This window comes from Strix uralensis, chromosome 4, assembly GCF_047716275.1.
Source record: "Strix uralensis isolate ZFMK-TIS-50842 chromosome 4, bStrUra1, whole genome shotgun sequence".
Taxonomy (NCBI): Eukaryota; Metazoa; Chordata; class Aves; order Strigiformes; family Strigidae; genus Strix; species Strix uralensis.
In genome coordinates this window covers 80,390,138-80,415,847 of record NC_133975.1, presented here as the reverse complement: position 1 = coordinate 80,415,847, position 25,710 = coordinate 80,390,138, and the positions used below count along the sequence as shown (strand labels likewise).

The 25,710-nt window shown below is 42.8% G+C and overlaps 1 protein-coding gene and 1 long non-coding RNA gene across 7 annotated transcripts in view; both read left to right on the top strand.

Moving 5' to 3' along the window:
• ZNF827 (zinc finger protein 827) overlaps positions 1-11,160 on the top strand; it is a 111,854-nt gene extending 100,694 nt beyond the window's left edge. For 3 of the 6 annotated variants that reach the window (XM_074867413.1, XM_074867414.1, XM_074867412.1), the window contains 4 exons: positions 566-732; positions 3,717-3,908; positions 4,003-4,180; positions 7,028-11,160. In XM_074867413.1, coding sequence (XP_074723514.1) covers positions 566-732; positions 3,717-3,908; positions 4,003-4,180; positions 7,028-7,835 — 1,345 coding nt within the window. In that variant the 3' untranslated portion in view covers positions 7,836-11,160. Of the gene's footprint in view, positions 1-565; positions 733-3,716; positions 3,909-4,002; positions 4,181-5,482; positions 6,948-7,027 lie in introns of those variants that run through there. The other 3 variants (XR_012628810.1, XM_074867416.1, XM_074867415.1) reach the window with 3 other exon arrangements.
• An 11,916-nt stretch (positions 11,161-23,076) lies between these two features.
• LOC141942227 (uncharacterized) lies at positions 23,077-25,710 on the top strand. Its single transcript, XR_012628572.1, has 2 exons — positions 23,077-23,220; positions 24,577-25,710. It is a non-coding gene; the product is annotated as an uncharacterized LOC141942227 (long non-coding RNA).

Genomic DNA, 25,710 nt, shown 5'->3' with positions numbered 1-25,710 from the left:
CGTGAAATCTGTGTCCCTGCTAATTATTTGCATAGCTGATGGCTGCTGTTTTCCAGTCAAGCACAAGAAATGTTTGAACCCATTTTTACTTGCTTACACTGAAACTGCCAGGCAGTTTTGCACAAGATCCCAGTTTGGCATGGGAACCATTCCAGGGCTTGAAAATAACTCCTGGAGTGTGCAGCAAGCTCTCCGTTTGTCAGTGTATCAGCTGTACTAAACATCTTGGCAAAGCTGCAATGCCTCTTATTGCCCAAAGGAATCAGCTAGGTGATGCGCAGCATCTGGAATCTGTAGTTTTTAATTAACTTTATGATTATTTAGCGTCATTATAGCATGTACAGGATTGTTGCATTGTGCCTGCCCTTAATCACATTGGCATGGCCATCAGTTGAAAGGCAGTTCAGCAGACAAAAGAATTTTGCAGTGAACATTCAACAGTGAGGAAGAGACGAAATCTGTGCAGTGAGGTTTTTTTTCTTGCAAATTCAGGGAAAGGCAATATGCTTCTGTTTGTGGTTTGTTTTTTAATGTTTCTTACTCTTGAATTCCCTTCTGCCTGCAGCTGTCATGTGTGTGGGTTTGAGACGGAGATGAATGTCCAGTTTGTCAGTCATATGTCCCTCCATGTGGATAAAGAGCAGTGGATGTTCTCCATTTGCTGCACAGCGTGCGATTTTGTCACTATGGAGGAGGCAGATATGAAGGCTCATGTCAACAGCAAGCACACAGGTGATGATCCCGCTCTCCCAGCTGCAGTGATCTCTCTCTTCCTTGCTTTTTAGGTGCAACCTTCACACTTCCCATTAGCACTCTACTTTCACTGAAATGCTTGCTAATTAAGGCCTGATCTCAAAGCTGAAGTGAATTGGACTCCAGCCAGGCAAATAATCTGTAGTGCAGATCAATTTTCAAGCTTAGCGAAATAAATGAAGGACTACTTAGCCCTCCTCCTTCCTATTCCCCTTATCCCCCAAATCCCCTCCCCCTGTTGAAGTCAGCATACTTCATTTGTTTTTCTGACTGGTTTACTATTTCATCAAAATCCTGCTTTGACTTCAGCGATGATAAGGTGACTTTGAGTGCTAATTGTGCACACCCGGCTGTAAGTTTGAAACACATAATACGTTGAGCTTCACTCTTCGGTGTGTTTGCCTCCACAGTCTATCAGTTTGGAATTTCACGCTGATGTTTAGTTGACACTGTGATTCAGCAATACCATAAATGTAACTTTATATTAAATAACAGAACAAGTCATGTGTTCTCTCCCCGGTTCTGTTCACTTAATAGCCAAAGATAAGAGCAGTAGCAGTTTTCAAACAAGCTCCATATGCTTAGTCCAACTAATGAAGTCTGGCATAATTTAAGGAGAAGAAAATTACAATCCTTTTAATTAATTTCTCTTATAACACCAGGCAGAAGCATTTTGCTGCCACAAACTACCAACAGTTGTGTTGACAACACTGAACCTGAATTACATCCAGCACAGTTTTTCTATTGCTAAATTGCTTTTCCTGTCCTACCAGGAATAAGATTGGGAAAACAGGGAGGGGTGGAGAAGGAGAAGGGAGAGAAGAATGCAGTTGTTTGTGCTCACAGATACAGAAGTTAAATGTAACTACAGAAATACAGACTCCTGGAAAACTCTCACGGGATTTTATGCCAGCGTAGCTCACAGCGCTACTCCCTGCTATCTGAGGTGTTTGCATCTAACTCCACTTCTTACATAGGAAGTCAAGGCAAATGAGTAACCCCACCCGTAGCCATGTGAAAAGCTTGCCTCTGAGCTCAAAACTGAGCCGCGCTCTACTGTATCTTCCTATCATGGCTAAAAGGTTGGAGCTGCGCTTGTCTTTTAAAGAAAGACAAAAACCCCCTTGTTCTTCCTTCACCCTGTCAAACTGAGCCATTCAGCTGGTGATTCAGCCAAATGCTTACACATATGGCAAATACAGAGAGTAAAAAATAGAATGAATTTTCTGGGTCACTTGACTCCAGTCCCTTATCCTGTGATGTTACCAAGTCATAAAAAGGCCTGTTTGTAAGGATGTTGGCTTGTGTCTTCAAACACGTGTAATTGTTTTAAAGCAACTATTTCTACAGACAGGCAGCTGCAGATTTTCCTCCGTTAAAGATTAGGGACCTTTTTAAAATTTCCAGCGTGTGTCTTATTGATAATCAGAATACACATATGTTGTCCTTGTGCCAGAACTGTCCTTTATCTGAAACAGCAGTCCACCTCTTATTCCCTCCACCTTCCTTCCCTCCTTCCACAGTATTTATTCCCTTGGTATATTTATGGAGAGCAACCCTCTCCCCTCTAAATGTACATCGAGCCTTTTCTTATATGATACACATTTTTCTCACTGTACCAATCCCTCGCTGCATATGTTCATGTTAGAACCCCTGCTCTCAACGTACACAATCACAGCTGTACATGGTGAAAATGAAATAAGTAGTGGTGGCAGTGTAAAACAGCAGCAGCTACTGGGAACAGCTCACACAATAACATTCTGTGATCATATTTACCTTCCTTGAAGGCTCCCCCGCACCGAGTGCTTATATTCATCCCATGTTCTGCTCAAATTCTTCTTTTGTTTTCCTTGACTGTTCCCAACTTAAGCACTCCTCATTGTGGCAAAAATTCTTGTTCCTGGCCCTTCAGGTCATAACCTTGTACTCTGTACTATTAAATTTCATTCCATTTCTATTACTGTGGTCCCCAAGGTCAGTGAGTCTTTCTGTACGATATCCCGGTCATCCTCCCTATTGACAGCTTGGGTCATCAGATTTCATTAGTGCATTCCTACATTTTTATCTTAGACTTAAAGGTGCCGCTCATCTGTTGAAAGCTAGGCGCGTAGGTACTGGTGTTCGCAGAGGCCTTGATCAGGGGACTTTATCACAGAGAGAATATGAAGTTTTAGTAAAGTCTCTTTTTAACACAGCTCTGATTACACCCATATGTAGGTGGGAGGTAATAATGTGCCCATCCTTGCCTCGTTACCTCGTGGCGGTTCTCATATGAGAACTCTCACTCTTGTCATTTCTAGTGTGTGATAGGGTTTGGGATTTGAACTTCATACGTTTATTGCATACATAAGGAAACTCAGCTTTAGATCCAGTTAAATAACGAGGGGTTTTTTAATTAATTATTTTCAATAAGAGGTCCTATTAAAAACAGATAAACCTTGAGACCATGCTGTTATCTCTTACAATCATTACTGAGAATGCTCCTCAGTGCAATGAGTGAGATTATTCTCCTTCCTCCCACATTTACCCGTTGGACCCATATAAATGGAAAGGTGGGAGAAGTTTAGCTTGGACCAGTAGGCACTTTTGGTTTCAGCATCACAAACCTACAGAAACTCTGTTTCCTTTCTAAGTGACAAGTTCTTTATTGTTTTTTGAACTCTGAGCTAATCAAAGTGTTTTCTTGGGATTTTTTTAGCCTGGTAATGAGGCTGAGTTGCATGCTTCCTTCCCACTACCATTACAGAGACTCAATTCTAGGATAAACTGAGAGATGTATTGTTGTAAACGCTAATAAAAAGGAGGGAGGTGCGACTGATTTCTTAACAGATCAATTCATTTCAGACTTGTTTATAAGCATGTTTAAATTAACTTTAAATATTTCTCCTAAAATTTAAAGCAGGTTCATAGAGATTCTGTCTAATGTGCTGTACTAGTTATTGCTCTTTATTCCTGTTTTTCAGCTGAAGAGAGGAAGACACCCAGTGAATCTAACAGTCCATCTTCATCTTCGCTGTCAGCGCTGAGCGACTCTGCCAACAGCAAAGAAGATGCAGATATAACCCCAAAAAGCAAGGGTTCAAACAACCTGCTAGTCATTTCTGTAGTGCCTGGTAGTCACACCTCAGTGAACGCTGAAGAGAAGTCAGAGAAAGGTAAAAACACCATTAAACATATACACACTGTCACTTTCTGTGCAGTCGATCTGGCCACGAGGTAAGGAATACGTTTTCCTATTTTTTCTTTCAGGCTTTGAATGTGTTTTTTGTAACTTCGTCTGCAAAACAAAAAACATGTTTGAGCGCCATCTGCAAATCCACCTGATCACACGGATGTTCGAGTGTGATGTGTGCCACAAGTTCATGAAGACACCTGAACAATTACTGGAGCACAAGAAATGCCACACTGTCCCCACCGGTGGGCTCAAGTAAGGAAAGCAAGTACACAAACTTTTACTGTGTTAAGCACCTCTAATACTGTGAGGATAGGACAAAAGGAAGGCAATTAGAAGGGGGTAGTTAAATGTCTGGTAATCCGGATTTGGGGCTTCCTGTTATTTCGATGACCCAATCCCAGCCCTTTAGTGTAGGCTTGAATCGTGATAGCAGATTGGTAACCGAGTAGCAGGTGTAGTGTCCGCTGGTCTTAGAGCTGTAACCAACTATGGTCCTTTCCCCTTTCAAGTCAAATAGGAGACAGTATGTGATGGCTCTTACAGAGAATAAGGCAGCACGACACAGAGGTGTTGGCAAACGACGAGGGGGTTTTTTCAAGGCATCAGAGCAAAAGCGAGCACGCAGCACAGGCTCTATCCTGCACCCGGCTCAAAGAAACTAAACCCTGTACAGTCTCTGAAACTAGGTACGAAGTTATAACCTTTGTAGACTCTAATGCAAAGTCAGACCTCTCCAAGAACTAATAACTTTGATGCTTTCTGCTTTGGTTTGCATGCCCCAGAATGATCACTGTCTTATAAATTCACATGTGACAAGTAACACACGCTTTAAAAAAAAAAGCCATTTGGCTTTGGCTAAGGTGGTGTCCTTTGAGGTCTCTTGGTGCAGAGCAGAGTTTCTAGGGAATGAGTGTGCCCTTATGTCAAAGTCGGACCTGTGAGGGAAGGAGTGACTGCTAGGCTTGCACTCTGCGGGCAGGCAGTGTGACGCTACCCAAGATGCACATCCCTGGTCTCTGTTTGTTCCAGCTGCTGCAGGAAAAGAGGCTGGAACCACTGCGAGCCCAGCGGGGGTTCAGCACAGGACTCCCTGCTTCTGTTGCTCTTGCTAAGCAAACTAATGTTTTCGGTGCCCTGTAACTGTCAGGTGACGAGCACACCACGTTTCGTGTTACCACGAGGAGCTCTATCAGTTTGCACTGCAGCTTTTGAAAACTGGTTCTGTTTGCCAGGCCGCGTCTGGTCTCCAGCTCAGTAGTTCCATGAGATGTGATGACTGAGTCTGGGAAGACGACCAGACTGAGAAACAAGTAGTGTGCCAGACGACTGGATGTCTGTCTTGGACATACAGACCAGTTGTCTAATGCACTTTGGGTTTAAGCTGCACAGAATCTGTTCTATTTACCAAGGAAAAACCATGACCTATGACTCAGGCCTTCCTGACAGAACAGGCTTCTCAGTCTACATAAGTTCCTTCTGCCCAGCTCAAGTAATAATTAGGTACCTTGAAAGCTGCACCTAAGAAAAAGCTCTGATATTTTTTTTTTTTTAAAGGCATCCAGAAGAGCCTGAAGAGATCTAAGTAAATTGTATTTTTCTGTCTCCTGTTTGCTGTGGGGGAAGAGGCAAAAAAAAAAAAACAAACCATGATTCCTCCGGCTCCAGGTCAAAATCTGAGATTCTAATCCAGAGAGCTTGCAGCCCAGGAGAGGTATGTGTGCACAGACAGCTGAGTCCTCTGTTGCAACAGAGCTAATCACATTAGCAGCCTCAACACCAGGCTCCCTCTCTGGATCGGAGTACTTGATGTGCATCAGGAAAACCATCCGGATGTTTTACTCTCTGTTTGTCCTCCTGTATCCTCCTGTGCTCAAAAGTCTCTTGATTAGCAGGTAGATTAATGTTAAACCTGAATGTGCAACCAGTTGTAGCAAGGGAAAACACACACGGACAGAGAGGATCTCTGCTTAGAAGCTATCTGAAATGCTAGAACACAATTGGCAGACCTGCTAAACAGTGAAGGCAGGTCAGCAGCAACTGGAGACATCTGTAAGGCAGTAGCCAGGTGCCTTAGTTGTATCTTTTTATCTAGACCTGCTCTTTTAGCTCACCAGTTAGGTCTGGAAGGTAGCATGCTTTGTTTAATACGGCAGAGATCCCTGGCAGGTAGCTGTCCTCACCAGCTTCCTGTCAGCTACATAAAGCAAAAGCGGCAGGTGTGTTTTGGGTTTGTTGGCGTCCAGGCTTGTTCAGCTCAGGCTTCCTTCCAAGCTTTCAAGATTCCCTCCTCCAGCCTTCTTGGACCTTCCTGGTCCAGGAACCAGGGGTGAGGCCCTTTGCCACATCCCCCCCGCTCCGGACGCTGGCCGCTGTGAGTAAGCGGAGCCCACATCCTGTTCCCACAAAGGAACAATTCCTGCCGTGGCAGAGGCGGCTGTAGGCAAACGCTGCCAACCACACGCCCCCTTTGAGCATGGCTAGCTCGTCTCCCAGAACTGGGAATCCCTACAAGTCATCCTAACAGACCGGCTTTCAGCTGCTCCTAGCAGGCTACCCAGCAAGCTTATTGTTCAAGGTCACGTAGAAGGAATGTCCTAAGCTTTTGGTGTACATGTGGTATTACAAGTTTATTCCATCTTTACTTAAACAGCTGCTTTCATACTCATCTGTAAACACTCACTTTAAACCACTTCTTAATGGAAAAAATGGCCAGAGTGACTTCGTGCAATCACTAGGAATGTCATTACACAAAGTACCTGTGAATCAGTCACCCACTCTGCACTACCCGGCCTGCTTTGCAGAATCTTCCCCATCAAGGTAAGCCAGAAGATTAAAGGGATGCTCCTTCAGAGTGAATCAGTGTTTTCCTAGGAATGCGTGAGCTCTACTGCCATTAAACGGGCAAACCTCCTCAAAGTAGAGATGTGTCAAGGTAAACCAAGTGTTCAAAAGAGACTTCACAGGGAGAACTAAGTGCCTTTTTCTCTGCTTTAGTAGATCAGAGAGGGGTTGAGTGACAGGGTTAAACCAGGAATGCAGGTCTTCAAGCTGAGTGACTTCTCTTTTCTGTGTCCCTGCCTTTCCTTGCTGTGTTGCCAGGTGCCCATTCTGTATCTACTCCACCAACCGCCCCGCGGCGATGGAGTGCCACCTGAAGACTCACTACAAGATGGAGTACAAGTGTCGGATCTGCCAGACAGTGAAAGCAAATCAGCTGGAGCTGGAGATGCACATCCGAGAGCACCGCCTTGGCAACCATTACAAGTGCGACCAGTGTGGCTACCTGTCCAAGACCGCCAACAAGCTGATTGAACACGTGCGTGTCCACACCGGTGAGCGCCCTTTTCACTGTGACCAGTGCAGCTACAGCTGCAAACGCAAAGACAATCTCAACTTGCACAAGAAACTGAAGCATGCTCCACGCCAGACTTTCAGCTGCGACGAGTGCCTGTTCAAGACTACCCACCCTTTTGTCTTCAGCCGCCATGTGAAGAAGCACCAGAATGGGGACTGTTCTGAAGAGGAGAAGAAGGGCCAGTATTCAGCCTCCAAGGAAGCCAGTCCACTCCTACCAGTGAACAGCTCCAGAAACCTCCTGTCACCCCTCTCCGTTATGTCCGCCTCCCAGGCTCTGCAAACAGTGGCTCTGTCAGCTGCGCAGGGCAGCGGAGCAGAGCCAAACTTGGCAGTGAAAGCTTTGGCCATCAACGGCACTTCCCTGTGCTTTGATAAATACTGGAACTCAGAGTTTGCTCACCTTATTCCTTTAACAATGTTTTTCCCCAAAAACCACTATGATCTCACATTCCATCCACCCAGACCTCAGACTGCACCAGGAGGTGCCTCTTCACCTAAACACTCCTTCCTTGCCTACCTTGGACTAACAGAAAGGGCAGAAACTGTCTGAGGGCAGTTACATTCTGTACCAAAAATACCCCAGCAAACCCAGCAGGTATACATTGCTGCAAAACGTAGACCGAAGAGGTAACGAACACTTGTACTATATCATTAGTAAGGTTTAGAAAATGGCTCCGTGTGTATACTTATTGCATTGACATGAAAGCTGCTTTATTAAATCTTCAAGAGGTGACCTACTGCATACTTCTACCTTCAGAGGCATGTTTCCAGTACTCTTATCTAAGAAACTATTTTGTCTTGTTAAGCTGAAAAAGAGTGTCCTTAACGGCAATCAGCACTTGTAAGATTACATATTGATGCATTTTATTTTTTGGGCTTTGTGTGCGTGGGGGTGCGTGAAAGAGAGTCTGCCTGTAGCGTGCCATGACATTGCTTTTGCACATCCCTTGTATTGGCTTATTTAATTATTCTTCTTTTCCCCTCTTCACACACTTGCTCCTTCCCTTCCCTCCATCTCCCCTGAACTGTAGGGCTGTGGAAGGAGTAACGCTCGGTTCAGGGTGGATTGGTGCATTATTTCAGTGCTGTTTGCAGCTTCCTTTACTTGTTTGACGCCTTGTACTCAGTTGTCAAGGTTTGAGGATTTGGGGTAGAACTGATGAGGAAAAAGTTGCTTTCAGCACTGCAGGATGAGAGTATGACAATGAGAAGCGTGTGTATGTACACACACACATATGCATATGCAGTGTGTGCAGTCTACACACCCACACAGCAGGCCCAACTCTTAACTGTTAACCCAGGTGTAACCAACACCTGCGTCTGGGCCATAGCAGACATCTTTTGTTTTAAAAGGGCATATAAATATTATATATATATATATACTGTATTATGCAGTGGTTACCTTTTAGTTTGCAGGAACAACTTGTATAACTAGAATTCTATGGTGGAAAAAAATCCAACAGGGGATTTAAAAAAAGGGTATGGCTAAATTCTGGGTATAAATACTCAGACTAAAAAAAAAAGGCAGTTTTGCACAGTGCTTTAGTCTTGCACTAGTTTGTTTCTCACTTGCAAAAAAAAAAAAAAAAAAAAAAAATCTGTGGGCTGAAGGTAAGAAGACTGTTTATTTGAAAAGGTACCAGTAACTTCTTTGAAATATAAAGCTATAAAAAGATGCTGTTTGAACCATACAGTTCTCTTTTATACCCTCAGTATTTCAATTGTACGTGCAAATTCTACAGTCCTATCGATACCCTCCATGTTATTAGTAATACTTTATTCCTTTTTGTTAGTGGCAGATAGAGTGTACGCTGCTAGGAAGCTAACTTTGTACTTATTTAACGCTCCTACTTGTGGTCATTAAAATTACATGTTATACGTAGCACTTTATTGCAGGAAGAAGCAAATGCAGATTGGTTGTATAACCTTTGTTAATCTCAAAATGCCAAGAGTGATCTTAATTTAAGAGAAGCTAACCGACTGTTAATTGATTTGTGTTTCTTAGACAACTTAATATCCAGGAAGAAAGATCAAGATTAAAAATACTCTGCATTAAAATTGGAAGTATGAAATACAAAACGTGTCAGAATTATCACGTGACTTACAGGAGTGCTTTCTTACTGGATTATTTTTTCCCATGGTGTCTCTTGGATTCAGACCTCGCTGTCTCTCACCAGGTGTTAAGAAACGTCTGACCTAGCTTTTGTCAGAGTCCCCTCTCTGTCCCTTGGCCAAGCCACTGTAGGAGGTGCCCTGAGTTACATCTAATGTGCTGTCTACCTACCCTCATGCTGTCCTGAAGGAACTTCTTCTGCAGGTTGTTGTGGGATGGGGACATGTGACAGGCCAGCTGGAGCCAACCCCTTGTTCGTTACAGCACTAAAGCAACACCCCAGTTCAGGAAGGCATTTCTGCTCCACAAGGACTCGTAGCCGTATGCACAACTAGAAACATAGCTCAATCTTCATTAGTTCTTAACTGAAGCTTGTGTAGAAATACTTTTTTGATGCAAAACTTGCATCACTTAACCTATTTGCAAGATTCCTACATTTGTTTTGCACTGAGATGGCCAAACGTTCTCCACTGTCATGACCAAACTCTTCCTGTTCGGGGAGGACATCCCAATCTGTGCACTCCTGTTAACATACTGGAAGCTATTTACAAGGGGGAAATATCCAAAATAGTAGCAGGTTATCATTTGGAATTATTAATTAAAAGACAGAGAAGTCCCACCATTTTGTTTACATTCCAGCAGACAGTCTTTGTTCTAGCGAGTATGTGGCAGTTGTGTCTGTCCAAGCAGTAAAGAAAAGCCATCTGTTCCAAAGCCTGGATAAACCTTCGTAAACAACCTAACTCAGGGCCCTGTTTGCCACGCTTTACTCCATCAGAACCCCTGGTAACTGCCCCCTGCCCCTGGAGTAGAGACAAAATAGAAAATGCTGTTTGAGTAAATACTCAAAGCGTAAAAAACCCAAGTATCACAACAGCATGAAATATGCAGTCTGCATCCAGAAATGATACCAGTTCTTTAAAATACACTCAATGCATCTATCTCTGACCCCACCACAGAAGAGCAAACACTTCCAAATCAAAAAGCTTATTTTTCAAACTGAGAGGTAAAGTACAGCTGTCTAGAAGGAAGAAGTAGGTATATTAGTAGGACACTTTATGTAAATCAAATGGCAGTTTAAATAGGGCTGGAACTTCCAAGAATAAGCTGTCAGCATGCGAAGGCCACGTGTTTGACCATGTTCCACTGTACCAGTATCTGACATAGTAAAGGTTAACGTACCTGGGAAATTTGTTTAGCACTTTGGAAAGGATAAATTAATTCTTTCTGGCAAGTTATAGAAGTATTCTCTGTAAGGAAAAGTGTGTTAGGAGGTTTTTATTTTTTTAAGAAAAAGAATACAGTATTTATCAGAGCTCATGCATATTAAAATAATCGGTTTGCAGTTCAAGGCTAAAGAAAGGAATGTTCGTCAGAGGTTCCCCCTACCGACTAATGACCAACAGTTCTGGTAAAATCCCCCCCACCATAAAGGTAATTTCATACTGGTTTTCACTATGCATTCTTTAACGAAAGCTAGCATGTTTTTCCATTCAGTAATTCAGTTAAAAGTTCTCAGCACTTTTTTCTTTTTTTTTTTTTTTGTTTTTTTTACTTGTTGTATTATGTTGAAACATCATTCTGTCAAGGTTTGTGTACATTAATAAAAATTTGTATTGTATAAAGCTTTTTGCATTATAAGGCTGTACAGGGTCATTTTGACAGTAACTGGTATATTCCTTTGCATCTTCTGTTGCATTGCCAATTTCTAGTGTACCCAGTTTGGAAGTACAATATACTCTAATTAAAAAGGTTGGCTATATTCTTGTTTCTTTTTGGTTTTCTTTCCTCTCTTTTTTTCACCTTAAATAGTTTTAGGCTTGATTTGGAGGGAGGGGGAAAGGATTCTCCTACAAGACGAGAGGATACGAACTAAAACGGTAAGATGTTATCAATGGTTGAAATTGAAAAGGAAAGCTCTCATTATTACTACTGTGAAGAAATAATGCAAATACTCTTAGGATGGCTACAGGACTTTTCTCTCTGTGGGCTCTGTACTTGTACCAGCCTGCCAGGTCAGTTCTGCAAGGGAGATAATGCCTCTTCTGAGGAGTCTGCTCAGCTGGGAGGGTGATGGAGCTCTCCAGCCCTACCCTTCTCAGTCCTGCAGTTCAAAAATCAGATCCTTAAGCAGTAGTTCGGTGATCCTGGTCGTGCTTGGGAGTAGCCCTAATGAAATCAGGAGAACTCTTTCCTTAAAGAGGAGCTACATTGTGCATTAAAAGACTGTAGTGGAAATCTGAGGGGTTTTATTGTAAAAATATCATGTATGTGTTTTGGCAGCATTTTAGAAAAAGCTGTTTCTTTTCACCAAAGATTAATTAAATAATTCAAATGCACAGAGGAGGCTAAAAAGGAAACCCTAAGAGCAGACAAATTTCCAAGAATCAAAGATGATACTGGCTCCACTGAACAAGGAAGTTAGGGTATTTAAATACTAACCAAGGAAAAGGTTTAAGATGTAAGTTCACATCTTCAGTTAGAACAAGCAGAGAAGGTACAGAGAGCAAGTCAGCACCTTGGCTGGCAGAGGAAAGGGGACATGGCTGTCCCTGACACAGTGTGCTCTGCACTACTTGGCAGTGTCTCTAGGAGGGGGCTGAGCAGAGGACTGGATTATCCCACCTGCCTAAGCAGTCAGCTAGCAGTTAAGTGCAAGTCTTGTAGCAGCTCCAGCCCTTGAGTCTTACTGTAAACTTTTAAATAAAAGCTCAGGCCCAATCTCAACCAAAACATCAACAGTCCTCTTGCAAACAGCTTCTCTAGCTTGACCAACACTCATACATCTGACAGAAGAAGCCTATGTGCACCCAAATAGGAGTATTAGTGTCACATACTGATGGGTGATAAAGTGTCACTGTTCTTTGCAGCAGGTGGCTATAACATGCTGGTAGACCTGCACAGTTTTAATTACTTAACTCTCACTAATCTGTCTTTCTGACACATACACCAATATATATGTACAGTGATAGAAAACATCTTAGTTTGTGTATTGACCCTCTCAGGACAGCAAACAGTGGCCTGTTTGCATTCTGCCTCTGTGTATATTTTTAATATGCCATATATGTTAAAAAAAATAATAAGTGGACATTTTTCAAGCAGAATTATTTCTTTCTTATAATCCTACACCTGCCCTAGTCATCACAAGCCCAGCAGAACAAGGCTGAAGAGAGAGACTTTGGAAAAAAACCCTAAAATTCTCTGTAACACTTGACTGGAGAGAGGCATTCTTTTGCAGGGGGTGGCATCATTTATGCAGAGCTGTGTTTTAAAATACATGTTGTGTTAAAAATATGTCAGTTATGCTCCTAACAAACAGACATCTGCATTATATCATCCACCATCATATCTGCTGCTAATTGGCCTCCTTGTTGACAAGTCTCAGCAGCAAGGTTAAGTACTGGCTGTAAAAGCAATCTAGCCTCTTGCCCGAGGGGTCAGAGCTCGGGCAGACTGTGCAGGAGCCTGCAGAGCCTTGTCCCTGCTATATATTTTCTGAGAGCTAATAAAACACCAGCGCAATCACTCCTAGCCGGAGGTCTGCCAACCACTACAGTGTCTGTGGAGCTGCAGTAAGTGGTATGTCGCCATCTCATTGCAGAGGCACTCAAGTAGTCTTCAAAGGAAGAGGCACCATCTTTTGCCTCAGAGTTTTAGAAATTACCAGAGAAGCATCTAAAAATTCCAGAAGGGACAGGTACCCTTGGACATGGAGCAGCTGAGGCCCGAGTGCCTGGAAAAGGGGTGGGGGTGGGTTTAGTGCCCTGAGTTCAACGCCCCCTGAAAGGTGGGTGTCTTCAAGAAAATTCATCTTGACCAAACAAATCCACCAGCTGCTTTTCAAAACCTTGGCCTAAAAATCCTGGTGGGAGGTTGCAGGGAGCAGCCTGGTGCCTGTTTCCCCAGGAGCGCTCACAAGCTGGAGTACTGGCACCAAGCCCGTGGGGATGGCTTAGGTGTCACACGTGTCTTGGCAAGTCTAGGCTGAGTTAACAGGTCACATCTGAACCAAAGACCAGAATTTTACTTGGCTTGTGGGCTTGTTGTAGACCTCTTGGGAACATAATGCTAGGAAGCCATCCAGTTGCTAGATACCAGGTGATACCATCAGAAATGCAGCTGCTGTGCTTCCACATGTGCACAACAGCTGTCTTTGACCAACCCGGCAGTGGCTATATATTTACACATATGACTCTCTAAAGTACCCACCATTTTAAAAAAGAAAAGGAAAAAAAAAAAGGAAAAAGACAATTTAGGTAATTTAAAGCTGGAGCTGAGCAGTAGCGGGGGAGGGGGGGGACACGACACGACACCAGCTGGAAATGTTAGTTGAAAACAACCAAAAACACACACCCCCCCTCAAAAAAACCCCAACACTAACACTGTACAGTGAAGAGCACAAAGTGATACTCTGGCACTTTCCTTGCAGCCTCGTGAAGCCTCTGCAACCTAGTTCCCTACTTCAAGATGGGGGCAGGGGGGGCATTCCATGCTAGGAGGTGGCTTTGCTTTGTTTTGTTTTGTTTTTTTAATTGTTCCGTTTCCCTCCCCCTCAGCCATGATTAAAATGCAACATATGGCACAACTCTAAAAAAAAAAATAACCACAAAACCAACAGTTTTTTCCAATTTAGGCTATAACTAATGAAAAAAGACTTTGAGTTCCTGTAGTATCCTTTGCTGTTTGCATGTAGTTCTGCTCTACTTTACTTTTCAAACCTCTACTTTCTATCAGTCACATACATACCTTTTTTTTGCAGCACTTCTCAGACAGCATTTCACTGGAACTGCAGACTTTGGATTGTTTCTCTTCTGGGAAGGTGCCTGTTTAAATAAAGAATAGGAAAATGCTCTCTATTGCTAAGCCCCTGGACCTCCATGCCAATGTTCGCAGCACAGCCTAATGTGACCAAAACCAAAAATAGGCTTTGCTTTCTGGCTGGTCAAAAAAAAATCAAATATTTTCTTGATTCTTTCCCTGTTATTTAAGACTGGAATGTTCATTCACACACTAGACTGAAGAATTTGCTTTTTAACATATTTAACAGGAAGCCAGTTGGGAGTGTCAAAGCTGTAACTAACATGCTCGTGCATAGCTGAGTAGGACTTTAGAACCTATTTATGCATAACTGCATGAATGAACACAAGCATGTTTTTCCCCGGCTCACTCCCACTGCCTCCTTAAGCATTTTACCACACGAGCCCGGTCTAGCCCCTGCTCAGAACAGGCTTGCTGCTCCTCTCTGCCTGAGCGCCCACAGCAGCAGCACTACCCGTGCAATGTCCAGCGCTGACTGATTTGCCAAAAAAACAGGCCTGAGTGCTGGAGCAGAGCACTGCCCTGCCGGCAGCACCAGGGCCAGCCTCGGGCACCTCCACACCATCACACATCTCACACTGCATAGCGTCACACACGCAGGGTTTGCCTGGCTACTGAGAGCAAGTGTTGCTTGAGGAGAAAGCAAAAAGTCACGCAGAATCATCTAGGTTAGAAAAGACCTTGAAGATCACCTAGTCCAACAATTAACCTCACACTGACTGTTCCCAATTCCACCAGATTCCTCAGCGCTGGGTCAACCCGACTCTTCAACCCCTCCAGGGATGGGGACTCCCCCCCCTGCCCTGGGCAGCCCATTCCAACATCCAACAACCCCTTCTGCAAAGAAATACTTCCTAAGAGCCAGTCTAAACCTTCCCTGGCGCAACTTGAGGCCATTCCCTCTTGTCCTGGTGCTTGTTCCTTGGTTCAAGAGACTCATCCCCAGCTCTCTGCAGACTAACTTCTCTAAGACTGTGTGGGTAGATTAATGCAGAATTTCTTACTAGAACCAGCAAAACAAATTATGATAAACTATACCTGTCTTGTATTTCTTGTATTGCAGGGATTATCACTTTCCTGATATCTAGAGTTCCCAGTACGCAGCATACAACTGCATTCCGTTACAGTTGGAACAGTTAGAAGTAGTTGTTGTTTTAGCAATAAAATCACAGTGTATCACTGCAGCAAACAAAGTACTTTTTTACATAGTGGGTACAAGTTACACGTGTAACGTGGAACAACGTGGTGCTGGAGATATTTTTTTCCTGAAATCGAGAAAAGAAAATTAAATGGAATGGGAATGTAAGTAAAGATAAATAGTTGCAGGAATGCTCCCTCCCATCAGTGTGATTCTGAAATAATATGCATACATTGGTATACATCATACATCCCTCATGCCAGTGACACTTTTAAAACGTACCAGAACAGCTCTGTTCGCAGGTGTTATCAGAGCGATGCCTGTTTGCACTCTGAATAATTAGTAAGCAAGCATTAAGACTTCATGTTTTTATAGCTAGTTACCTATTTGTAATGGGACTGCACACCTAGAACTTAATGAAAAGATCTAAATATAATGTTAATGTGATTTAGAAATACACACCGTATCTTTTAAGTTGACATTTCAATTAAAGATAAATAAGATCTAGTTATATGGCAATACTGTGATAAGGTTGCATTTTTACCGGTCAAGTTTCATTCTTATTCAAAGTGACAGATTTCTTTAGGATAGACAGAGCCAGAAAGAGCAGTCCTCCAGACACTCAAACCAGGAAAATATAATTAAGGGTGCACTTAATCACTTTCCAAAATTGGGATATTGCATTTTATGGATAAATGCATTTTGCGATAAACACATTGTTACTCTCCTGTGGCTAGTGTATTAAAGCTAATAATTGCATAATAAAATTTAATTCACATCCAATTTTAACAGGAAAACAATGCCACGTGTGCTGCAAAAGGTTATTACACACATCTACATGTGCGTACCTGCCATCTAAAGCTCCTGCAAGCACCTTCTTTAAGCTGGTTGCAGCAGCTCTGTTTTATGACTGTGGGCCCACCAGCACATACAGGTTTGGCAGCGCTTGGCTGGATGGTGTCAGCTCACCAGCAGCCCTACACACACCCACTGGTGTGCTGAGCTCCACGGCGCTCCCAGCTCAACTCATGTAGCAAGGAATTTAACAGGAAAAAAAGAATCCCAGAATCATCTGGGTTGGAAAAGCCCTTGAAGATCCTCCAGTCCAACCATGAACCTCACACTGACCGCTCCCAACTCCACCAGATCCCTCAGTGCTGGGTCAACCCGACTCTTAAACCCCTCCAGGGATGGGGACTCCACCACCTCCCTGGGCAGCCCATTCCAATGCCCAACAACCCCTTCTGCAAAGAAATACTTCCTAAGAGCCAGTCTAACCCTGCCCTGGCGCAGCTTGAGGCCATTCCCTCTTGTCCTGGCGCTTGTTCCTTGGATCAAGAGACTCATCTCCAGCTCTCTGCAACCTCCTCTCACGGAGTTGTAGAGGGTGAATCTGCTCATGTTTTCTTCTAAGCTCTATTTAAATAACTAAGGTCCCTTTGGCACTGCTGTAGTAAATCACACCTGACGTATTCCTAAGGCGACTGCCCGAGACATAAGTACTTCTGATACAGGGATTGACCTGTTGCCATCGAACCTGGTCTTTTCTTTAAACCTATTCATGTCTCCAGCACCACGTTGTTCCACAAGTTACACGTAAACCCACTATGTAAAAAAATACTTTGTTTGCTGCAGTGATACACTAAATTCTGCCCCCTCACTGAAAAAATAGTCCCTGATTAGCCTTCCTAAGATATTTCATTGCTGCCTGCCGCAGGCCCTTGAGCTGGACAGACCCACTCTGTTTGCTCTCACCACAAGCAGAGGCCACTTCGTACTTGTGATCGTTGCTGCTACCCTCCTCTGGCCCTCTCCACTTACATGAAGAGCTCATTCTGCTCATAGTTCACTTCCATATGTGGTAAAAGAGTTGACCCTGCTAGATTGGCCCATTCATTCTTCAGTTCCAGCCAGTATCCTGCTCTCAGGGTAAATGCTACTGACTAGCACTTCAGAAGAAGAATTTTTAAAAATCCAGAAATTAGGATTGCTCAGAGGTTTCTTCCAGTGGAAGGTTTTGCTGTCAGACAAGTTTTAAAAGACACAGGAATTTCCTGTGGAGCAGAATTTGTGGTTCCGCACAATGAGCGCTACTGGCCATGTTCTGACCGACCGCCTTTGGATCCGGTTCCCAAAATCCTTTACACAGAGAGGTTTTCCTGAGCGTTCTTTAGAAACTGGATGTTTCAGGATTTTTGATTCTGTCACTGTAATAACCAGTTCCTCAACTTTTATATCTGCCATTGGCAGCACAATTCAGATCAGTGTTGTCATCAGTTTTTTGCCACCTAATCAATAGCTTGTCAAGATCCAGACTCTTATTTGGTGGTAAAGACTTCAAGAATCCTCCACGTTTAGGGAGCCAAAACTAAATGGGTGGGGTGGTTTTTTGTATAGTTCAGAAAATTTGTTTCCCATGGGACTTTTTTAGCTTCCTGAGCTAGACTAACAGCGGAACTGAGACACCTAATTTTTGCTTTTAATGACCAAATAAAAATAAAATAGATCACCAAAAATCTGTCACTGACAGCCAAAGAGAGTCCAGGGCTCTGAAGTCTCTAGTGTGAATGTTTCCTAGCTGCCAAAAGCTTGCATGGTTCAAAGCTCGCTCTTGGCACTGCCAAATGACCAGGGACTACCTCCTCCCAAGTCATCTGCCAATTCATGACAGGCCAAAAACTCAAAGAAATCCCTTAGCTCTGCAGCTCTTTCTAGAAACCTCAAAGAGAAAGGCTATTTACCTCTAACTCCTCTGAGATCTGCTGTCTGTACATATGTTGACATTGAATTTACTGTGCAAACACTGAAAGCCAGAGAACTTCCACCCCAACAGTACTCACAGAAGTGCACATACCTTGTCTACTCTTGCTCTATTCTTGCAGAGAGTGGCCCCCTTGTTGCAACAAGTTGCAGTGTCATAAACTCAAATCAATTATCCTGCTTCTACATTAAGACTGCTAAGTCCCTCAGACCTTCTCATCACAGGCCCAGTAATGCAAGGGGACTTTCTGAAGAGTTTCTACCTGTTAACATGAAAGGAAAAAGCACCTGCAACACCCAATAATGCAATTAATATTGTCAGTCAAGTGAAATCTGAAATCTTACACCATTCCAAGGAAGCATTCAACTTGAATTCTGATGGTAGCCTTGTTTCCCCTTCCTGGCAGTAAATAGTGCAGCCAACAAAGAAAGCTACCTTCAGGGAAAGATCCCCTCCCACCTATTCAAAGGTCTTTGAAAGATCTCCTGGGAAGGTGGGAGAACACAGAGAAACCTCCCCCCCATGGGCACAGGCCAGAGACAGCCGCTAAATGCTCTGAAACCACAGGGAAGAATGTCTCACCCTTTTCAGCTTCAGCAGGCAGCCTGAGACACTGGGCAGAGCCAGCCCAAGAGAGGACAGCAGCCTGCCCGCACACCATCCATTCATCCATACTGATATATCCCATGGTGTTCTTGATAACAAGTAGGGTTCCTCTTACTAGTGGACAATCAAGCATGTGCCAGACCCCATCCAGTCTCCAGGTCATTAAAGGGAGGACCTGAGACTCAGGTGGTAACACCTGAGATGATTGGCAATAAAATGCTCCAGGAACAGCGAGGCAGGAGTTTGAGGTTTTAATCAAAGAGCTGTAGGAGGACCCAAAACCAACACTTTTTCACCAGCAAGCTCAATATGGCTGTGCCCTGACAGACCCTGCAGGTTATTTTGGACATGAGAGTTGTCAGAAAACAGATTAACGCAGCCTAACTGGGAAATGGGGAATACATCCACCATAGTTCACGGGCTGGCCCTGAAGCAAAACAACTGTTTTTTCTTAATTTATAAGGCATGGAAGTTAACCTGGAGGTACTTCCAAGTTCAAAATATGGTTCTTTTTTCCTGTTTATGATCAAACAGTACAGCATAATTCAAACCCACATCCTGGAAAGGTGAACAGCAGACAGCCATACCAGCTGCTCAGGACACCTGCTTCCAATGATCTACCCACCACATCTACCCTCTTCCTTGCACAAATAATGTCAGAACATGAACACCTTATTTAAGTAATTATCCATCTTCATCCCCTGACTGCACATCTTATTTTGTCTGTGCTGCCACTATATCATATGTCCCCTACACTACACAGGATTTCTTTTACTAAAAATATAAAATAATGCAAACACACTAAATACCACGGCGCAGTGACTTTTTTTTTTTTTTAACACTTAACAGTGGTATTCTTTTTTTTCAGGAAGAAACTGCAGACAATCCATGTCAGCAGCCAAATGAAAACAAACAAGTCTTTCTGAACAAAAGGTGCTCCTTCCAGAGACTTGGACTTGCTCATTAACTCCAGAATTAATGGACAGCAGATTCTTCAGCTTTTGGGAAATACAATTTGACAATTTGTAGAGGACAATTGATTTTTGTTTATAGACATCTATGAATAAAGACTTCATACTGACACCAGCCACTCAGATGCATGATAAAAGTTCAGCATCTTTTGAAGGGAATGGTCAGGATTTTGGGCGAGGGACCAGTGCAGATCCTTTTCTAACTCCAACTAAAAAATGCATTTTCCCTTATCACATCTAACACTGGGGAAGAGGGCGGCATCTGTCAGGTGCCTCTTACTGCCAGGATGGCAACCTGCCCTCTCAGCGTAGAGAGAGGTCTGTCAGCCTTTGCCAAATGAGTCAGAAGACAGTGATGCAAAGATACTGTGTGGAAGGAAATGAAAGAGCGGAGCTTTGCAAAAGTGAGATTTTGCTCTTAGTAATTAAAAGTAACAAGAATTTCACACTGGCTCTAGCAGCTTTCCATCTGCAGACAGAAGTAAGGAAAAGGGGAACAATACACAGTGCAATACATTGCCAGAAAGATTGCAGAAATACACCTTCATGAGAATCTTAAAAGATGAGCAAGAAGGAAAACTTGAGGGATGGAGAGTTTTAGCAAGGCTGCACCATGTAAACAAAAGATATCATAGAAGGGGCAGGTGTGTGTGCATATGTGTGTGTGCAGGGGGAAGGATCCAAATGGATTTGAATCTGTTGGGGCTAGAGAATCCAGGTTTCCTGACTAATAGCAATGCCTTGCACTACTTAACCACAAACAGACCTCTCAGAAAAAGTTATTTTCACAATAGCTGGGAGTTTTGATCTTGCCAGCCCTGCATCTTTTACCCTCCAGCTGCAAAACCTTTTATAAGCTCAGTAGTTCTTGCCCATCACAAAGCAGTCAAAAATCCCTGGTCAAAAACAAGTCAAAAGTGCAGAATCCAGAAGAAAATGAGACATGAGGCAATTGATTTAGGACTCTGATCACTGTTTTCTTTAGCCCATTTTCCCTGGTTCTGAGTAGTCCAATACACTTCTGAAGGAACAAAGAGAAGTTTGACATATTGACTAGGAGAAAAAAAACCATGGTAACAAGTGGTTGTTCCTTTTACTGCGGCTGTAAATCTGGGTACAACAGTGCACCACTTCAATTCCAAACAAATGCAGACAGATATACAGCATGCTGCTTGCCCTGACCAAGCCATAGAGCAGCAGAGAAAAAATAAGGCTCTCCAGCAAGACATAAAAATACACAAATCTGCTGTAAATAGGAGTCCAGTTTTAAGGAGGTCTAAACCCTCTTAATTCCAGAAAAACATCACTGCTATCTAGACAGAGTAAGTCTGCCCACAGATCCCCAACAGCCCTATAGCAGATGCAGATTCCAGCTGGTAACGTGAGTATCTTTAAGGAGCAGAGTGATGCAAGAAGGCTATTTACCAGGATTAAAAAAAAAATAAAAACACTGAAATCAGTTCAAATTGAATCTTTGATAGGGGTAACATGGTAGCTATATCTTGGTGTTTTTTTAGGGAGAGATAGAGAAGTTCTGAGGAAGTACAACTATCTCCATCTGAACCATCCAGGAACCTTATGGGAGGTGAAAAGCCACGACTGCTTTGCTATAAATCCAGCAGATCTTGTAATCTGGATCACAAAATCTGTTGTGATGTTGTGTCATGCTTGGTGTTAAAATACTATATGTTTTGACAGGTTTGTAGGACAAAAGTTGAGGACTGACAGCAACTCCCCTAGCTCTTGGAAACGATTCATAACAAGAGGAACCACTAAGCCATCCAATGCCAGAAAACACAAACCACACTGACCTTGAAACCTCCCTTTCTGCCACAAGGACTCAAGCTTCATGCTGCCCAAACAGCGAGACCAGGAGCATGAGCTGAGAGACTCTAAAGAGATCGTTCGTCTCTTTTTTGTAGGATGTTTTACTCAGGTCTTTCTGGAGTTCCCTAGTAGGGAAGGCAGATGTACTCAACACTGAAATTATGTAGCCATCAGCATTTACCATGAATCACTTGGCATCAAACATGAGATTATTTTTTTTTCTCTCTCACTTGAAAGTACACTGTTTTTCCTATGTGGGACTGTTTGACTATGTCTGGCTGACTTGATCACCAGGAAGAATGAAAACAGGATGCTTGAGCAAATACCAAAACATCACTCAAAACCACTGACTAACATTTACACTTCAATCTCTGATCAATTATTTAACCAACTTCAGTTGTGAAAACTCAATTGTGGTTTAAAATAAATTAAAAAATAAAAAAATCTGAATCCGCTTGAAAATAATTAAACAGATGAATTAGTAAAAAAAACCCAAACAACTGCACACCAAAAAATGACACCACAATTCAGTACAGACAGCAAACTAGATAGAGGCAGGGAACATCTACATTGTTTTTTCAAAGCAATAACTATTCTGACCGGTACTTCCGAGAATTAAACAGAGTAAGCTCTCCAGTGTTTTGACCTCCAGAAGGTCATGTTCACAAGTCAGTGTCCCTAAGAGCCAAGCTGGCATTCTCAGTGCCCACAACAATAGATCCAATTACTTCAACCAACAAGCATTAAAAAACAAATGCAGCACATAAAGCTCTTATTGCTTTGTTAATTCAAATACATGTATCTGCAGATATAAAGATGAGAGAACAGCACCCTTGTCATTTCTGTACACTGGTCTCTTAACTTTCCTTACGCATTTTGTTTTCCCCTTCTTTTTCTCCTGGTGTTTGCCTGTTTGGAAACACTTCACCCAAACTCAAACCAAAATAGGGCTGAGTAAATCGATTCAATAACTATTTGTTTTGTGAATGTTGTTCATCCCATTATTATTCACTGCAATTTTTTCAGACTTGGCTAAGAGAAAACACCATTTTGTTCTTCTTTCAATTGCAGATGCATAGATGTAGGTGCTCAGTAAAAAAATAAACTCAAGCTTCATACTTACTACTCAGTGACTATTTTGAATTTGCTAAGTAACCTAGCAGTTCAAATAATGCATTTAGAGGAAAAACAAGAAACAGAAAGCTTCAGTAACTACACTGCTGAAACCAGTAAGTTCAAAGGGGATCAACAGCATTTTAGAAAAGGCAGATTAAAAAAATAATCTATAAGATCCAGTAATACCTACCAGATACCCTAGCCCCAGGGACATTTGAGGAATGGCTGGGACCAAATCTCTATGAAAATCCCTTCACAAGTATTCGGCATCCTCTTCCCTGCCCCACTGGGTGGGGATGGGCTTTGCCTCCCTCCCTGGAAGGCCTAAAGACCAAATCAGACCCGGTGGGTTCCCATGCTTGCACCTCAGCTCCTACGCTGCCCGGCTACACTAGCACTGGCTCTCTCTCACACGACGCAGGGAAAACGTTGCCACCAAAATCCTCTGTCACCTCTATGTTCCCCCCAGGCAGACAGAGCTCTGCTCAAAGGCTTCAAAGTGGCAGAGGAGAGTACCCCGGCTGCTGCCCACGGGCCCACAAACACGGACTGATCGCAGTAGAGGAGCTGTACTAATCTGAAAAGGTGAGCTGAACACGCAGTTTAATGTGACTGTTAATGGGGAGGCTATGCCTACTTTTTACATGTCCCTATTTACTTTAAATAAATAAAGTTGTGTTAGAAGAGCCAAAACAAAAATATAGTAGACAAAACTAACTGGAGGTGATACTGCCCCAGAAAAATGCGATGTAGCCAACTTTGCAAGGTTGCTAATTATGTATTATTAAGGACATTATACAGCAACCTATTAATACATCTAGAGCCCTTTGTTGCCCTATTATCAATAACAAATGGGAACCTTCTATGCTATTTTGGGAAATGACCTTTCTCCACAGCATTGTAGCGTAGCACAAGCCAGGAACCTCCCGAGCTGTAATTCCAGCTCCACCGTTGACTTGCTTCATGATGACAGAAAGTTGCTTTAACCTCTCAGGGGCTGTTTCTTTTTCTGTAAAGTTGTAGTGACGCTCACCTACCTTTCAGCTCGGTGGAGTGCTTTACTCACTTCAAATATTTGAGCAGAGCTTTGAAGATGCAAAAATGCCAGATCAGTGTGACACATTGCTGCAGCTGCTTAAGGATTTTAACACGGCAGAAATCCAGCTGCAGCTGGAAGAACATGTTGCACAGAACTAAAAGATTCCCTTTCCACAGGTGAGAATTTACAGCCACTAGCTTTAGGCTACAAGTCACCACCTAGTAACATTCAACTTGATTTAACTTGATTTCAGCTACAGAGTTTCTCAACACACAAGAAAGAAAAGCTCAGTACTTGTTCCCACCTACGTGCCAGCAGAATTCAGGGTAATGTTAATAACTCACATAATGGCAAAGGATACACCTAAAATAACAGCATGCAGAGACCATAGGATGAAAATTACTGGGACGAGCAGAACGCACAGTGGATACTCAGTTTATGCAGTCTGGTACATTTCAAAGGTCAAAAAAAATAGTTGGGTTTATAGGAAGTTACAGAGATTAAAAAAATAGAGCAGAGACTGTAATAACACCAGCTCTTTCTCTCTCCCTCTCTAAATAAATAAAAGTCATGACTAAATGAAGTCATTCTGAAAACATGAATTATTTAATTTGCTTTGGCAGAATATTCCCAGGCTTAACCCCCTCAAACTGTGGTAAAAGGCGGGAAACAATCTGATCCATTTACAAATTACAGGAACGTGCATAAGCACACAATAAAACTAGAGGAAGGCCATACTTCCAACTTAGAAAATCCAATCACTTAACTCTTTTCCAAGGGTCAGAGATCAATTTATCTTCAACACCTTGCTTCTCTCCTGCCTCACTACAAAGGAAAAGGCTAGATACTGATACAGTATTTGAGAGTTGTCTAGTAACTCCCTTTCATACTTTCACCAACAGCTTCCAAATAAAACTTACTTCATGGCTTGAGACCCATCCTACTGGAGGAAATTCCGTTTCAATTCCTTTTCAATTGACAACTGAAATTCCTAAATCTGCATACTCAATTCTTCAAAAATAAAGGGAGTTTCACAGTGTGGAAGATTTAACCTGAAAGCCACAACAACACACCTGTATTTATGTGAGGAAGTTCCCAGGGTGAGCACTGTTCTTCCATCACAATGATCCTCAAATGCCCTCAAAAACTCTATAGCTATTATTTAAAAGCATTTTATTTTACAGACAGATAGACAGCAATATATTTGGCACAGATGTTTAAGCATGACATGATTCAAGTTTTACAAGAATTAAATTACAGCAGTTATTGAACTCCATGTTTGAATTTAATATTTAATATGTCTCTACTGACAGATTGCATTTACTGACCTTAATTAACAGTGCCCAGAGACAGTTTATCCATGTTCTCCAGATTGAACTATGGCAAAATTTTAGACCTGGGCTATGGATCCATGGATATACAGGCAACAAAGGACAGGAATACACATTACTTAGCAAGTGGCTGGGTATAACACTTAAGAATCAAAGCGGGGAGTTTCCTCTCCTGAGCAGAAAGCTTTGACTGGTGTGGAACACCCTGTGTGAACACACAGGCCCTGATGGACACTTTTGCTTCTACCCCTTATTCCAGCAACATTTTGCAACTGATTTTCTTTTACCCAACAACGTCATGAAACAAAGTTTAAATTTCATCAGTAGCCCCAGGTCAGTGGGTGAAGAAATCAGGTAGCTGCTAAGGAAGCCCTTTTAGCAGTTTATTAAAGCCAGTTTATTGAGCCCGTGGAGCAGCTCCCAGCCGGGACGGAGCGGCGGCGGGCTGAGCGCTGCTATATAGCACCATCTAAGGGCTTTCTGTAAGTGCTGCAACTGGCACAGAAAGACATAAGGACTGCGGCTGCTGCCAGCCCGCCTCCAGGCTCACATTCATCCCCCTTCCAGCAGTGTCGTCGTAAGAAAACTTTCCAAGTTTTCCCTGTGGATCGCTGTCACCGTTTCATCAAAAATCATCTAGAAAGTGAAGCTACTAAGAAGTTGGCTGAGGAACGATTATCAGAATAAAAATATTTACCTTCGTCA